The sequence below is a fragment of the Lathamus discolor genome, chromosome 14 (assembly GCF_037157495.1).
Source record: "Lathamus discolor isolate bLatDis1 chromosome 14, bLatDis1.hap1, whole genome shotgun sequence".
In the NCBI taxonomy this organism is placed as follows: Eukaryota; Metazoa; Chordata; class Aves; order Psittaciformes; family Psittacidae; genus Lathamus; species Lathamus discolor.
In genome coordinates this window covers 7,897,854-7,915,619 of record NC_088897.1, presented here as the reverse complement: position 1 = coordinate 7,915,619, position 17,766 = coordinate 7,897,854, and the positions used below count along the sequence as shown (strand labels likewise).

Genomic DNA, 17,766 nt, shown 5'->3' with positions numbered 1-17,766 from the left:
CCCAAGAGATAGACTTACCTCCTGCACAGGAATGTATCTACCCACACCTCACTGTCCTTCACATGGATCACATCACCAGCCAACCTTTTACTTAGGAGGAGATGGATATAGAAAGTGGGTCTAAGGAGTGCCCCAAGCTCTAAGTTACATTTAGAAACACCCAGCCTGAGCACAAGAATGTATTTGCAAGCGATGCTTTTCTACCATGCAACATCTCTTTTCAGCTTCTGGAATGTAACTGCATTATCTTGGTGAGTGGCAGCCGGCAGGGATGGATGAAATGGGAGGTTAATCGGCATCAGGCATCTCTCTTGATTTTGCCTTCATTTCCATTTCTTTTAAAAATGGAAGTTCCATTAAAACAGAAGCACTTTTCTATTAAATAAGTAACAGAGAAGAATGACTGCCTCTGTATCTCATCAGCAGTGAATCTTTTTAAAATCACTCAAGAGGCAAGGCTCAAACCATATATTTAATAGGAACCACTTCGAAATCACTTTTTAAAGCAATTAACATATTATTAGAGATAAGCGCAAGATGCAACACTTAGATCCAGATTTCTAAGACAGATTTCTATGGTTTCAGAGGGTGCAGACCTCGGGTCATCGCCTCGGCAATCATCTCTGCATGTCACAAACCAATGCCAGAACAGAACTTCAGCTACACGCACACAGCAGATTCAATTCGCACTTTTAATCCTGATTTTACTCATGCTGCTTCTTTCCAGTCATTTGAAAGCACTCTATGCACACCATGGAGAATGGGGAAAACACCTCTTCAGGGTTTCTGCCCCAGCTGAGGGTCCTGGAGTAACGTGTTCACCTCCACCGTCCCCTTCCTATTTGATATTGTTTTCTTTATGGTGCATGAAGGAAAGGCATCTCTGAAACTTATTATTCCAAAGGATAAAAGAGCCCATCACCAACAGGATCCTCATTGCCTGAGGACAAGTTCTCAAGTGCATACGCAGCATCTCCAACAGGCCACACAAATGCCACCAAGGCAGCTGGTGATGCTCAGTGGTTGCTCCTCCTGCGCCGAGCTGTGTGGACATACCAGAGCGACTCTGGCTGACAATCCTGTGTGTTCAATAGAGCAAGCCCATCCTGCCTGCTGGCTGAAGCACGTTCTGCCAACTGTGGTAGCCGAGGTGTAGCTGCACATTCATCTCTGCTGCCGGTGATGGTGACAGAAACCTCCAGCAGCTGAAGCAGATGGAAGGCTGGGGGTGGTGACACCTTATACCACCAGATTAAATCTGACACAGCCCATCTGTTGGCACCCTGAGCACTGGCAGGAGTAGAGCTGGACTGGGAACCATGAATCAGAGCATAGGCAACATCCAAGGGCTTTTTCGTTGTTTATCCTGAAACACGCAGGCTCTTCCCAACATTAAACAGTATGTGGCTTCCACTGATGACTGACAGCAACCTGATGGCTCAATTACAGGGTATTCTACCATTTTGACCATTAGCTGTGAAGTCTCAAATCCCCCAGACTTTTCCTGAAGTCCACCTCATCAGTAAATAGCTTTCCTTGGAAGGAAGCAGCAATGCAAGGGGAAACACATCATGCACCTGAAGACATTGTGATGATATTGGTTTTGTAAGTGCTAAAATTTATTACACAAGAGATGATGCCACAGCGAGTAAGGGAGAAAAATTCTACATTGACTCCCTACTTTGCAATTCAGGACAACTAAGAGGTTTTGCTTCATTAAAGAAGGGGAAAAAATTGGAGACAACCCCAATGAACAAGGAAGTCTTGTCAAGCCTAAATGAACAATCAGTCCTATGCAATGCTCATGGCTGTAGAAGGAACAAAGAAAGATAATCTGCTTCTGTACAATAAATTACTAAAACATCAGTTATAAACCTGCTGCATGGCATTGAAAATTAAACTCATTAAACATACAGGTAGCTTCATCCTGATGCAAATGGAAGACAGGCATGAGTGCTCTGCAGCAAACAACTCTGTGCACATCCCATCTTTGGGAAACATATTTACATGTACATCTCATATATTAACATATTTTAGTGCACCCTAGCCAGAGGGCAACCAGAAACAGTATTATTCTGTGAGAAGGACAGGAGATGGGCTGGCTTCTCCTCTCCACTGAGCGAATCCTATATCCACCCATTAGTCTAGCATCCATAGAGAACAACTTTGCAAGACCATGATTCCCTTTTCCAGACAGCCAGACACAGGACCCCAAACAAATGGTATCCCATGATGGCTGGGTAGATTTGGTAGCCAAGATTACTGCGGGCCAAAAAAAGCAGGTGAGATGGCCATATTAGCAAGCCTCAAATGACTTCAAGGTCAAGAATTTCAGCCAAAGTGCCATTTATTGACCTCTTGCTCTCCCTTCCTTACTCCACCCACAGCTCATGAAGGTTTGCAGCAACATACACTGTTTGGGGTGGACCCTGACACCTTCACACTGACCGGGCACAATAGGCATGCTCAAGCCTCAGAAAGAGACCACCACTACAAAGTTACGGAGACTGCCATTACTGGTATCTTTGTTCGGAGCAAGGATGCCTTAAAAACAAACCCTATGGTCTCCATAGGAGGGAAGCCAGAGCAGGACTTTCTCTTGCATTACCTGCTCTCAGTCTGTTGCACGTATCAGCACATCCATCCTTATTTCTACAAGAAAAGAGGTAAAAAAAAAAAAGGGTAAAGATGGGTCTCTAGGGACACAGTGCCAGGCCAATAGCCCTGCAAGGTGGGAACGGTGGCTCTGAAGCTCCCCAGGCTTCCATGGAGCAGGAAGCATCCCACAAGCCTTACTCACCATGTGCAAGTCCAACTGACACCCAAAAGGGCAGGCAACTGCCCAGGCAGGCAGGCAGACATCCAAGGTCTTTCCAAGAGAAACCCATGTGGAGTCTCCATAGAAGGGAGTGGTGCTGCATGGGGGTGGCCTTGCCACCAGCAGCATGAGGGTGATAGAGAGGAGGCGGCAAGGGGAGACCAATGATTCAATGACTGTTTGATGACATCTATGACTAAGGGTTGGAAAGACCCACGGGAGCTACTGGGTGCACTTCGCCTCTCGCAGACTCAAGAAGGTGGCTGCTGGATGCAGGGGCAACAAAGGGAAAAGGGAGAGAGGACTTAGCAAAGCACCACATCTTTGTAACTCAGCTTATTTGGGGCTTGGCAAACTTTCCCTATCACAAGCACGTAAGTTTTCATGCTTGCCAGGCAGGTAAATCTGGGGTCTTTCAACTCCCATCCTGGAGCAAACATACCTGGCCCTTTTGGAGAGCTTGGAGTTGTCTGGGAAAGCAACAATTCACTGTCAGTAAAATGCATACAAGACTGCATGAGCTTATTACGGTCATTCCAGCAGAAATAAGTGGTATCTTTTAGAGTGCTTGCCAGAAGAAAATAGCAGTTCTGACCCAATTTCACGCAGTCGGAATCAGCTGTGGGAGACTAATATACAATAAAAATAAAAAGACAAATGCCCATTTCCCCCATGTCCTCTCCTAATAACATGAATAAAGCTCTGTTTTGATATTTCATCCTTTCCAAAGGAGTCCAGTCAGATCAGTCCAAGTCATCTGTGTTTTGAGTCAGACTCCTCTGACTCCTCCAATCTTTACTTGATGAAATTTTTAATCATCCACCTTTGTCCTGTGCAGCTGCGAAGAATCAGATCAATGCCGGCCATTCCCCTGTTCTCTACTTCCAAGCATCGTCCCGTTCCCTTGTTCAGGATGGCACCATTCTACAATTAAAGAATATAGACAAAATATGAAGAAAATGAAAGACATGGGGTCGCCTGTGAAGCAAGCCAGGGCTGTGTGGTGTCTAGGAGTGCATCTGTGTCCTTGTGTATTGCTGGAAAGCTCACAGCACTTAGCTGGGTGATAATGCCATTCCAACAATAAAATAATTCCTGAAATAATCAATGTGGATTGAACGAGCAACCATTATCACTGACAACATGGATCCCTAACACGTCAGCGACTAAAGGACATTTGTAATGTTTAAACAGCGTGGCTGCACTCTGCCTTAGAAGGTGCAGAATGTGTATTATTTACACTCTGCTTTGGGACAAAGATACCGATACCTCTCTTGCAGTGGGGGGCCCAGAACTGAACACCAATTTCACCACAGATTATCTGTAAGAAACAGAAATCTGGAAGTCATTGGCAGGGCAGGTTACATACACCTGAGGGTAGCAGAAAGGGAAACTTCTACTGAAATTGTCCTAAAATGCTGTCCCTGCCCCTGATCCCTTTCAACCTTTTCCTTCTGTACTAGGACCTGGCACCCTCTGTGGCATGGGACCATTTCAGCTTTGTCCCACACTGACACATGCCAAAATGCCACAGCCCATAGTTTGGGAAGCAGACGAGCAGCATCAAAGGCAGACCCATAACAAACCTGTATGAAATTCCAGCGCTTATGGAGGCTGCTCTTGACCTTCTCGCAGTCGAGGAGCTGAGGGAAGCGGCTTTTCACGTTATCTACCAGGCAGCGGGTATCAGGTAGGAGAGTCGTGGTTCCGAGGGCACCAAGATGCAGGAATCCCTCCTTGGTGTAGCGTGCGAGCTGAGGGATATGGAAGGAGAGGAAGATAACCATTAGTCTCTTTGGAACATCATTAAAAAGTGATAAAGGAAAGGACAAGCTTGCAGAGCCCCAGGAAAAGAGCTGTGAGGATGGTGCAGAACTGACGAGAGAAGAAGAATCAACTTTCTCCAGCCTTTTTTTGTTGTTTTGGGAATTTGCTTTGCAGATGCAGGTGAGGAGCTGAGACACAGGGAATGGATAAGAATGACTCTGAGCCTTAAACCCATCACAGGGCAGACTCTTCCAGCCTCCTTTGGGCCTGAACACTCTGCATGTTGGGGCAATGGATGATTTCCCCTGGTTTTTAGGGAGCCAGCTGGCTTGGCCTGTGAATGATGTGGTTTCTGGCATGCCCAGTGAGCCAGCCTTGATTTGGCCTGTGTATGAAGCTGCTGGTGTGACTGGCACAGCTACTCCAACAGCAGCAACACAAGTCAAAGAAGGGCAATATATAATTGGCCCCATTCCCCAAGGATGCGAGCCCAAATCTCCCCATGCTTTAGCCCTGAAGCAAAGGCTCAGGATCACAGCTATCCCCTGCAGTTTTCCCTGCATCCCACTCCCCTGTACTCCTTGGGATCCAGCTCAGCTGCCAAGGAGACGCACACTGGGAGCATCGGGCAGAGCTGATGGCTCTCAGGGACGTTGGGCAGTGGTACTGAGACAGGACTACAAAAGGCTCCTCCATTCCCAGGGTTTAAGGAATCCCACAGAAATATTCCCCTAAATATGCTTAAATTCAGGAGTGAAAGAGATGAATGACAGCGGCCTGCCTTTTCTAGTTCAGGAGAGATATACACAGCTGCTTATTTGAACTATGAATCAATCCATTATCTAGCAAACACTTAGGGAGTATTCAGCACATTAATTAACTGGGCATATCTATGACCCAGATGCTTAAAAAGAGACAGTAAATCACACTGGGAGTTTGCATTATCTCAGTTAGAGTAATTAAACACTGAAAATGAAGTTAAAACAATGAAACAGGGTCTGACTCTGGCTAGTAATCACAGACACAGTTATGGTGCTTGGAGCTGATTCTGCCTCCCCTGCTGCTGGCTGTAGGTTTAGGTGTGCTGACTCCTCCGTCTAGGCCCTGTTCTGCCCATCCTCCTCGAGGAAACTGCTGGTGGGGATACACTTTTATTCAATGTGCTGTGTACTGAAGCAAGAGCTCTGCTTCTTTAAATCTCATAGAGGTTCACTTGCCAAAGGTATTCAGCCTGGAGAAGAGAAGGCTCAGGGGAGATGTTGTAACAGTCTTTCAATACCTAAAGGGGGCCTACGAGAAATCTGGAGAGGGACTTTTGACAAAGACAAGGGGGAATTGCTTTAACCTGACAGAGGTCTCTTTAGCTTTACAGTAATTTGCCCTTCAAATCGCTGTGCAGGGGTGGAAAGGAGCGCAGCCTGCAGAGCTTAAAGTCATATCCACAACCAGCTCCTCCTCTTACTGATTCACTCTCTCTCCCAGGCATGGGATACCTGAACCTGACTGCAGGTCAAGGATCCCATCCACTTCCAAGCTCACGATGGGCCAGGCTCCCAGCAAGGGCATGAGGCTGCAGCAACCTGGGAATGACCCCTGGGCATTCAGATGTAATTCATGTGAATTAGAATCGAGCACCAACACAGAGGATGAGGCCACTTGTCTTACACAAAGTAAGAGGTACATAAATATAAGACAAAAATCCCCATGGCAGAAGAAATCACCCAGAGGTCCCAACTGGGCACTGCAAGTTATTCTCCTCGTGTTCCTGAAATGTTTCCTACCATGTACATAATCAGTGTGCTAGACACCTTCCTTTTTCATGGTGTTCGGCAGCTTGTCTCCAGACAATTGGCCTAATGCCCACAAGGCAACATGATTTCTGCTCTTACACGTTATCACCTAATGTGGTGGGAAAAATAAGCAGAGCAAAAATCACATCTTTCCTGAGGAAGGGAGAGGGGCAGGGGCTGAAGGGAAACAACACGAGCTGAAAAACAAATGCAGGGCTTATGGAAAATGCAGTAAGTGCATCTATTAGATGTGTCATCTACCATGTATAACAGCCAGATAAATAAAGCCCTGAACGCATGTCTTGACCTAACACACTGCTGATGCCTGATCTACTCTGCCAGAGCAGCAGAGGCTCAGCAACAGCTGCTGCAGCCTTCAAGCTTGTCCAACCATCAAACCTGAGAGTGATTAACCCCAAAAAATCCTGTCTAATTTGCCAGTGCAAGCTTAGAGCTCCTAAGTCATTTATGGAATTTCTGGGCCCGACACAAGAGAAGCATCCTGGGGAGCGCAGCTTCAGCTGGGTGGCATTTTCTACCTGGCTTTGCCCAGTAATAGAAGTGATGAGAAGCGCCTCCAACTCATCACCACGTAGTGCATTGACCAACATTTTTAAGAGCAGTGGGCCTGTTCAAGTCCTTGAGCCTACATTAGAAACTGAATACACCACATGAATGCTTTATAATATCAGTAAATTACATGTATTGTTATTAAAACCTTCTCAGTGGTTGCAGCATTGCACCAACTCAACAACTCAGCATTACAAGCAAACTTGACTGTTTCCAGGCAGCCAGCATAGCCCTGGACGATGATCTCTGTTTGGTGAATAACATCATAGAATCATAGATTGGTTTGGGTTGGAAGGGTCCTTAAAGCTCATCCAGTTCCAGCCCCCTGCCACAGGCAGGGACAACCTCCACTAGACCAGATTGCCCCCCGCCTATATCTGTCCTTTAAAGTGATCTGTCCTACATCTCACTGCTTGCTAAGCAGGTTTGCCAGCTCCAAAAAGCAGACCAAGCCATGCATGACCTCAACAGTGAAGGATACAGCCAGTCCAGCCAGAAAAAGACAAACATGGAGGTACCAGCCTGAGGAAACACCTGAAGGTGTTACCAGCCTGGCACAGGAAAAGAAAAGACCAGGAGAAAGGACCGGAGAAAACCAGTTTAAAAGTATTAACGTTTATATATATATATATCTATATATATATATATATATATGAACATATAACCATTTAAAAGTGATTAATGTTGATGAGGTCTTAAACCTCTTTATCAAGAATAGCCAAAAGCCACTTCCCCAGTGGAAACACTGATCCATACCCACAGCCTCTTATGAACATATAAAACTGCATCTTGCAAAGCTTTCAGGTACCACTTTGGCGAGCTACTTGTCCTTGAGGAGCCCCACAGCCCCTGCTGATGCTGTCAGAGCAGTGGGTGCATGGCCCCACATGTTCCCAGTGAATCACTTGGGCCCATCTCCCACCATCAAACTTCCACCACCAACACATCTTCTTTCATTATTATTTCTGTCTGGCTGCATCTCAGGGATGAGAGGAAGTTAATTAGATGTCTTAGCACCTGGGAAATAAAAGCCTTGATGACCTTCATTGACTCTATCGGAAAATAATTTAGGGTTGTTTAGCTTCCTTTTTGCACTGAGCAGATCATCAATTAGTAACCATAAGTAAAGCCAACAGTTTTTAACACAATTTAATCCCATGTGCTATTTTGTCACCCTTGATATTGCCGTGTCCCCGATGGTCTCGGTATTGATGGTTTTGTTCTCAAGTTCTGATGCTTAAATGGGCAAAACATATTTTATCCTATAATTAAATGAAATGCTCTGCTGGGTGAACATTATCTTAAGTTTTATAGTATTATAGTGCTTTCTATCACCTTAATATATCACCATAGTTCTGTCACTCCAATGAGGTATTACTGTATTATTAGTGCAATAGATCATTACGGCAAGGTGTTTTCATGATGTATTGCTTAAAGGATGAAGCCATCAGGAAGGAAAAAAACCCATGAGCAGGCTCAATATAATTACAGGATAAAAGGATACTTCATCATGAAATCGGATACTGGTTTGACCTGGAAGTGAATGAATGCAGGGAAATGGAAAGCTACAGAGAAAACAAGAGAAAAACAAGAATTCCCCCCAACTGATGGATGCTACAACAGAGGCCGAGATTCAGCACTCAGTATGGGGTACATTGCACCTAACTGTGTCCATTTGAATGCTACACACAGCTTGAGCTGATTAGCAGTCATCAGCAGAAACTCAGGATATAATACAAGTTGCCCTCCCTTGAACGGGACACATCTTTCCCTACAGAGTAGGCCATTCCCCCTCTCTCTGAGTTGGACTGCTCACCTACAGATACAGGAGCATGCCATGGGAGTGGACTTACAGAGTGAGGACTTCCAACAAAAACCCAACACTGCCTGGCATGGCAGGGACAGGACCCATGACACTGCTGTCCTTGTGCCAAATGGCAGCAGGGAGCCTACACCTCACTCTCACCCACCGCAGCTGAGGAACTTGCTCCTTAATTGTGAAATGCATTTAAACACATATGTAAGGGGCCACAGTATAAAGGAAAGAAGTGGAGAGTTTAGCGAAATACATGAACATTGAGCACAGGCAACACTGTATGTGTTTTCAGATGCAACTCCTTGTGTGTTTTTTATATACACAGAATCATAAAATCACAGCCTTGTTTGCGCTGGAAGGGAACCCATTACCCCTTGTCTTACTGCTACCGTCCCCGATGAAGAGTCCCTCTCTCTCATCCTTTTAGGCTCCTTTCAGATACTGGAGGGTTGCTATGTATATACATAGCAACCCTCCAGTATTATATATATATAGTTTTATATATATAAAACAGTGAGTTACTTGAACAATGTGTTTACACTGCTTCTAATTATATTCCCAGCAATAACTCACAACACACAGCCCATTAATTAAACAGTAGCAGCGAAAGTCCAATTTCTTTCATGTAGCGCCTGTGCTTCTGCAAAAGGCTAATTTCAAAGCTTCTGCACTTACTGATAGCTACTTTTAAAGGCATTTTCAAGGAGTTAAACTAATTGAACGTATCACAAAACAAAAGAACTGCCAAGAACTGGCTCTCAGCTGAAGAGGGATGGGACAATGTGGAGGTGGAAGACCAGGAAGAAAAATCAGTGCTGAGCTCACACAACAGGCGAGCTGAAGGGAGCCAGCAGCACTGCAAGGTTTGACTTGAACATCAGGTAGGAAAAGGAAACATTGTTAAGTTTAATCACAAAAACAGCTAAGGGAAAAATAAATAATCTGCTTTTAGCCATTCATCTTAAAGCCCAGGGTTAGCAGACAATGTCAGGCTAATTCAGCTTCTCATACTATAACACACATAGAGGTTCAAGTTTTTATCCCAAGTCCAAAAAGCAGTTTGTGCCATTTAAGAAAAAACCTCTGTGCATTTAAGCAACTGCTAGGTTATATTTAGCAGTGACTCCATCAGCCACAGTTGACTGATCTTTGTTTAAAGGCAACGATAAACCCAAATGAGATTTGTGTCTACCTCAAAGGACTCCTGCAGCTGGCTCCTTGGCTCAGCTGGCTACTGAAGTTTGCAGTTCAGGCTCAGATGAGCTTTGGGATTTCTTAGTCCTGGTGAGCCTGCAAATCCCAGGGTGTCCATACTGCAAGAACAGGCTCTTTATGCATTCCCATCACCTGAACAATGCTGCTTTTTTTTAGCTGAAAATGAACCTATGATCAACGAATTTAATCCTGTTTCCACCCATTGCCACTACACAATGTGCAAGCACAGTGACAGTAGTACCCATAATTTGCAACTTCCCTGCCTCAGCTAAATTTCCCATATAGATAGCTAGAGCATTTACATGGGAAATGCAAGCAAAATCAGGAGATTTAAGTCAGGTACACACAACAAATCCTGATGTTAAAATACTTAGGGCCTCACTGCATAGAGCTATAATGCCAGAAAAACAAGTGCTGCTACTCTGCAGCTTCAGAGAGGCCAGGCAGGGTTTTGGTAATGAAAGAAAACTTTAAGATCCCATTGTAATTCCTGTGCTGCATTTTGTTCCAGGTCTGTGTTGATGGATCCAGCAGCATTCCCATGCTGCTTTCTTCTTAAAACACGGTAGGAGATAAAACTACAGAAGAGGCTGAATTAGACTGTCATCAATAACTTTCAGTACCTGGCACATCCACTAATCCTCTAAAAGAAGACAGAGAAAGCTCTGGTGATTTCTTACTGTGGCCTTTCAATGCCTAAAGGAGGCTGGCAAGAAATCTGGAGAGGGGCTTTTGCCAAGGGCCTGTAGGGACAGGACAAGGGGAATGGCTTTAACCTGCCACAGGGGAGAATGAGATGAGCTCTTAGGCAGAAGCTCTTCCCTGTGAGGGTGCTGAGGCGCTGGCACAGGGTGCCCAGAGAAGCTGTGGCTGCCCCATCCCCGGCAGTGTTCAAGGCCAGGCTGGACAGGGCTTGGAGCAAGCTGCTCCAGTGGAAGGTGTCCCTGCCCGTGGCAGGGGTTGGAACTGGATAAGCTTTAAGCTCCCTTCTAAACCAGTCTGTGATTCTATGAAGATATGAGATTTAGAGGGAATCTTGGAATGATGATTTTTAATCTAGAATAAGTTTAACATTAGGGTAAGAAGCTTTTGGTTTGCTCAAAAACTCCTGGAGAGGTAAAAGGAATGCTAGAAAACTATGACTACAGTAAATCCCAGCCAAGCTGAAATGGCTAATTGTCACCCTGTTAGAAAGCACTGCTTGTTTTCTTTACCCAGTTGATATGTTTTTACTCTGTTGCGTGAAAGAGAAAGGAAAGGCTTTAAATGCTCTGTTTGTGTACGCTCTGCTCTGCTCTCTGGCTATTTGTCTTCAGCATTATTTACCCTGGTCTGGAAGACTTTTTCAAATGATGCTTTTACTTGCAACTCTGGCATGATTATGGTAATCCAGAAAATAGCTCCTCTAAGAGTAGCTGGGAAAAATGCATCTTTGTATCTGAGGCATCTTTAAGAAGAAGGCTGGCCTTGTACATTAGAGAGTGAAGGCAACAGACAAGCTGTGCATCCATACTCTGTCCATGAAGCCTCTGCAGGGTACCTCCTGCTCTGATCACACACGGTCCCAGCACATTAAATCCTCACCTGCGGTCCCCAGCCATGGCACGGGTACAGTATTGCTGTGTGGTTCTCCTGGGGGCCCTGGTCAAGGCAGACGTCTTTTGCCTTGTTGTTTCGAAGCTGTAAGAAATAAAAAGCGCAGTTATACAGCCCTGTCTCTTTGGAGATGAGCAATAAACTGATGAGCAGCAATGGCTCCAGCCTCTCTGGCTATAGAAAGAATAGACGGTGCTATATCACTAGGCATAATCAGGCAGAGAAGGGTTTAGTGTGCCATATGTTTTCTTTAAATACAAGGCCTAATGATGACTGCTTTTATATAAAAATCACTAGTCAAAGGAGCCAACTTCCTCGAATACACTTTTCTTAGTATTTGGTCATGTGTGGTGGTAACAAACACAGTTTTAGGCTGCTGTCAGCCTGTTGCCAGGAGCCTGAAATCAGTGCAGAGTCACTTGCACTTCAACTAAATCTCAAAGTGCTCAAAAAGGCAGCAAGGGAAAAAATGTCCAAGGAGTACAAGGAGCCCCTTTGCATTATCACAGGGATTCAGGAGGGGACACAGAGATGGCAAACCAGTTGTCAAGTACTGAAGGACACACTTCGGAGGAAGCATGGAAGTGTTGGGTTCATGCTACAAAGCTCAGTGCCCACTGAACCCCAGCCACCAGGTCTGTCAGCGCAGAGCTGCCCCATTCTCCAGGCTCCCCATGTAGGGAAACTGCAGCAATGCCTCTGAAAATATGAAAATAATATTATTAATGATACAATTAAGTGCTCTGAAAATAGCACTTTTTGGGAAGTTTTAGCTTGCAGGGTTTAAGTTGCTTTGGTAATAAATCTTTCTTAAAATCAATGCCCATGTGGGGTGCCCGGGCTGTGCTTCAAGGAGCCTTCTCAAACTGCCACTATTCCATGAGACCTACTGCAACAGAGTACTATTAGTTCCCATAAATGCCTGGGTTTATATTCCCAGTACAGTCTCAAAGCCAACAGAGATTGAATTAATTCTCCTTATTTTATCTCATCCTTAAGCTGTTGTGACAATGCACTGTATCCTACAGAGACCTTGTAAGGAATTAAGCTCAGTTTAAGTCAAAAGGTTTTATAAGACGACTATGTATTAAAAATACACATACAGCTGCTTAATCCATGGAGTCAATGGGTAATATAGATAATTTTCTGTCAGTTCAGTAAATGAGGTATTAAAATATTTTACTGTATATGGTTTCCAAGCCCAGAAATAAATCCCCAAAATAGCTTTTTAGAAGGAACTGTGAAAAGACTTATACAAATTTATGTAACTATGCACAGAGAGCATGTGTTTTGAATCCCATTCCTCTCCTTTGAGGCTATTTCTCGTCAGAGACTCACCAGCTATAAATATTACCAGTCTGCTCTAAGGGACTGCTCAGCCGTAATTACCTCGCCATAAGCAATGGTGTTGTTGTATCTTCTCATTTCTGGGTAAACATGGTCCAGGTACCACTGGAAATTTTTACACTTCAAGCTCTTCCTCAATGCTTTTCTCTCAGAAACATCCCCAATGTCAATACCTGGATTCTGAAAAATAAAGACACATCATGTCACTGAACGAGTAGTCTTAAAAAAGGTTAAAAAGGAGAGGGTTTCACTGATGTTTGATATCACAGGATCACAGAATGATTTGGGTTGGAAAAGACCTTAAGATCATCGACTTCAAACCCCCTGCCACAGGCAGGGACACCTTCCACTAGAGCAGCTTGCTCCAAGCCCCGTTCAATCTGGCCTTGAACACTGCCAGGGATGGGGCAGCCACAGCTTCTCTGGGCACCCTGTGCCAGCGCCTCAGCACCCTCACAGGGAAGAACTTCTGCCTTATATCTAACCTGAACTTCCCCTGTTTAAGTTTAAATCAATTCCCCCATATCCTATCACTACAGTCACTGATGAAAAGTCCCTCTCCAGCATCCTTGTAGACCCCCTTCAGATACTGGAAGCTGCTCTGAGGTCTCCACACAGCTTCTCCAGGCTGAACAATCTCAACTTTCTCAGCCTGTTTCCATACAGGAGGTGCTCCAGCCCTCCCAAACAGAGGAGAAAAAGTTATGAAGGAAAAGTGCAGTACAACAGAGGTGAATCTTCAATATCATCATGGATTCCTTTGGGCTTTGGATCCATTTGAGAAAGACTGAATCCGCCAAAAGGCACAAGAACAAAGTACTTTTAAAAGAGCTCACCTCCTGTTTAGGTATTGACATACAGGACTCCCACGAGAGGTCAGTGGGTAAACGTACATGAGGATTTAAAAGACTTCCACGCTGAATCCTGGAAATGCAAACCCCTGTCTGTGCTCTGACCACCAAAACCCTTCCCCTTACACACCCTTAAAAGGCATCAAATAAGGGGTAGAGAGAAAAGAAGAGAGAAAAATGTAACATTCATATATAATAGAGGCAGATAGCTAAGAATAAAGGACAAAAATTACAGGGGAAGAGAAGTTGAGGCTGAACCTCAGAAAAACCTCTTGACAATTTGGACAATTGCCTGGTGAAATAGTCTCCCTGGAGACACAGAGGAACCTCACAGCTCCAGACGATTTAAAAGCAGACAAAGCTACAGTATCTGTCCCCAGAGGAGTAATCTCACAGAACCAGGAGCAGGGGCTGAAGGGAGCTGCCCCCTTTTAACCTTTTATTCCATTAGAGAGTCCAAGGAACTAATGCAGCGGTCAGGTGAAGGAAACCTAAGGCACATTGCAGCAGCCCCTTCTACTCCTTCCTACAGGTGTCTGGGTTCCAACTCTATTGTAGCTCCTATTCTTGTCTTTTACCATGATCATTAAATACAGCTGGGAAAGCAATTTTCCATTACAATGCTTGTAATGATCTTCTAATGAATTATTCACTCTGCTTTAGAGAAGATACCAATTTAATGCACAACTGGTAGTTCACAGGTGAAAATAAAGATGATTCAGTGTAGACAGGGAGGACAGGCTGAAGTCTGAGTGGGCAAGATGAGATGCAGAGCAAAGCAGGACCGCAAACCAGTCAGGACCTGAAATACTTAGTGCAAGGGGTTTGCCTTGGTTTTGAATATAGCAGCATCACAAAATAATTCTGTGTATATCCATAAACCCCTGCACAATACCACCAGTCACACAAGGCTTCTCTAAACTTAAATCTGGTCTATATAAGTATCTCAGACTGGTTTTAGAGTAACCAGATGCATATTCCCAACCCCAGCAACAGTTCGTGAGATGCTGCCTTTTCCAAGCCACACAGGACCTGTGTCTTCCCAGTGGATTTTAATCCCTTTCTGCCACCCTCCAAAGCTGTTTCTGAGCAAGAGCATGGTGCTTCACCTCTAAAAAGGAATCAACCCTAGGAACAGTGCTGGACCCATAGTAATTTCTGATCCCTGCCTATGGACATCTGGGACTTGCAACCTTTAAGATAGATCTGAAACGACTCAGTCCTGCAAGCAACTCTGAATGCTTGGAGGGCACACAGCCAGTGCCCTCCTGCAGCTCAGTGGGTAAAAGACATTTATTTCCATCTCTATTCAACTATTTCTCAACAATAAACTAATCCTGGACTCCTCACCACCCCCACGACAACAAACCAGTAGCACAGGCAGCTCATCGACCCTTCAAAGGTACCTGTTGTTCTCTAATGCAGTACAACACTGCCACTCCCATGGCTCTAAATGCCAGTAGCTCTCCCCAGATGTAACCTTTCCTCAGGAAGCAGAAGCTCCTGCTTTTGTGTTTTAATGCTTTTTAAACTGCAAGGGCACAGCACTGCTGCAGCAGCATCAAAGTACCACAGCAGCTCTCTGGAGGGGTGTGATCTGCAAGGTGTATTTCACGTGTCTTATCAGCACCAAAAGGGTGGTTGTAAATAACTGCTCATATGGGGTCTGGCCACTCATGGTAATGGTTTTTCTTCACACTTGAATAGAGCTGCCCAGCACTCATGCTTAAATACAGTTGCAAGTGGAGTGGGTGCCAGGGTGCAAGGCACCCAGAATCCTCACTTTATCCATAACCTGGTGAGCATTGCTGCCTCCCCTTCCCCAATACCCATTTATCCAGTTCCAACCCCCTGCCACAGGCAGGGACACCTTCCACTAGAGCAGCTTGCTCCAAGCCCCATCCAACCTGGCCTTGAACACTGCCAGGGATGGGGCAGCCACAACTTCTTGGGCAGCCTACAAATACAAGTCTTTAACCTGAGAAAGTTGGTTTGCACTCATTTGCACCTAAAGACATAGGTACAACGGCCATACCTCCAGCGGCAGGTTCCACGCAATGTACACGTGCCACTTGTAGTCATCCATCCACACCTCGGCCACCCGCAGCGCATTGCGCTTGGTGTAGAAACCAATGTTGTTGTTGTAGGGCTTCTTCTTGCGCTCGATGTGAGCCACCCTGGAGCAGGGCAGGACCTCCATGCTGCCGCCACACAGCCACACCTGCAACACAACCACACAGCACCATCAGCAAGGGGCTCAGCAAAGGGTCCACACAGACATTAACAAGGGATAACTGGTGGTTTCAGAGGTTTCTATAATGTCCTGGTGAGCACAGAGCATCACAGCATCTTGCTGGCAACTGGAAACATGGCCAGATTTGGTCTTTGCTCAGTGGTGAGACACAGAGAATTTAAGCTTGCCCAGAGCAAAACGTGTCAGCTTTAGAGGGATCCGGTCTATATCCAGCACATGGTATTAATGCATCATAGGACTGGGTGCTGAGTTTACAGTGATGTTGCTACTAAATAAAAAGGATTAGCGACTGGAATAGCTGAAACAATTGCAAGATCTCCTCCTGCACAGGCAATGACTCAGTGAAACATATGGCAGGCACAGATTTCTCCCACTTGAAAACATTTGTTCATTATTTTTCTTTCACGTGCTGTTTAAAATTCCCATAAATCACAGTGTACAAGTTAATAAAATCTTTGGAGATTTTTGAGATCTTTTTATCACACAGAAAACGAATTTTTGCAGGAAGATTTGCCATACCTGGGTTCTTCCCTCCCTGTCTTCACCAAGCATTTACTTATCTTAAAGATCCATATCCAGGACACCAGACACTGGGCAATCGTCACAAACACATATGCCAAACAGGCCAAATAATCCCACTTTTGCCTATTTTGCAGTCTGCTTTCCATTATAATTTTGCAGTTGTTATAACACCCATCATTTCTGGGATCTCTTCCAGGCTCACCACCTTTTTTTTATCCCATCTGTGTTCCCTAAATTTTACCGGCCCTGCTCAACCTGCTCTCCCAGCAGCACCAGGAGCCTCCTGGACCGTATTGTCTACCCGTTTTCATCTCTAAGCAGTGGGTTTAGTGGGCACATGGACATTCCAAGCCCAAGTGACATGGGCAAGGGGCAGTACAGCAGGGAGACGTCTTCCCTTGGGGTAATCCTGCCACTTGTGCTGTTCTCACCTGGACTGCTGCAGAATACAGGAGCCTACATCAAAGAAACAGAGCCCTGTTTTATTAGCTGGTGCATTAACATGGAGAAAAATTCCCAGTTTCCTCCTGTTCTGCTGTTTGACCTTTCCAAACACCTTTAAATACAATTTCATGGCTCCAGAATGAATTCAGGGCCCATTTCCAAGATGAGGGGCATGTCCATCCTTCAAGTCCAGCCGCAACCACACTCACCTCTGGGAATTCCACAAGGTCTGCCTGAAGTTTTGCAACAGGCCACATGCTGGCAAAGCAAGTAAGTGAACAAGGTAGTTCTAAAGAAAAATATATATGTATTTAAGGGAATATTCCTAAGGCAATAGTTTTTCAGTGTTTCCTGTCTGCTCAGTTCCTCAGTTTCTCAATGTCTTGGTGAATGAGGAGCATCAAGCTCTGCCCTTGGGTGCTCCCAAAGCTGCTCAGTTCAACCACAATGCTGAATAAAACTGCCAGTCCTGGAAGGTGCCCAGCACCATCTCGTTTTGAGTTTGGGGGTTTTGGCAGATTTTGTCCTGATTTGAGGTCAGAATAATTATTTTTAATATGTAAAAAACATGATCTTATTAAAAATGTCATTTCCCAGCAAGCTTGCCTCTAGCAGCAAAAGTGCACTATTGTCTTGAGTTAAGTAATACACATGGCTTTACACCTGACAGCTTTCCTACATTTCTGGAATATCTATGCAAGCTATATTGAAATGCACATATTGTAATAACCTGAGAGAGAAAAAGCACTGGGCATTGTGCAAAGGGCATTGGCTAG

At 45.0% G+C, this 17,766-nt stretch overlaps 1 protein-coding gene across 2 annotated transcripts in view; it reads right to left on the bottom strand.

Moving 5' to 3' along the window:
• Window positions 1-459: 459 nt before the first annotated feature.
• Window positions 460-17,766, bottom strand: part of GALNT17 (polypeptide N-acetylgalactosaminyltransferase 17) — a 187,282-nt gene continuing 169,975 nt past the window's right edge. The window contains exons 7-12 of one of the 2 annotated variants that reach the window (XR_010615970.1): window positions 15,806-15,991; window positions 12,962-13,099; window positions 11,561-11,656; window positions 4,405-4,572; window positions 2,801-3,742; window positions 460-2,652 (exon numbers count right to left, since the gene is read on the bottom strand). Coding sequence is in view for 1 of the 2 variants with exons in the window: in XM_065694808.1 (XP_065550880.1) it covers window positions 3,614-3,742; window positions 4,405-4,572; window positions 11,561-11,656; window positions 12,962-13,099; window positions 15,806-15,991 (717 nt within the window). In the remaining variant the exon portion in view is untranslated. Of the gene's footprint in view, window positions 3,743-4,404; window positions 4,573-11,560; window positions 11,657-12,961; window positions 13,100-15,805; window positions 15,992-17,766 lie in introns of both variants that reach the window. The other variant, XM_065694808.1, reaches the window with a different exon arrangement.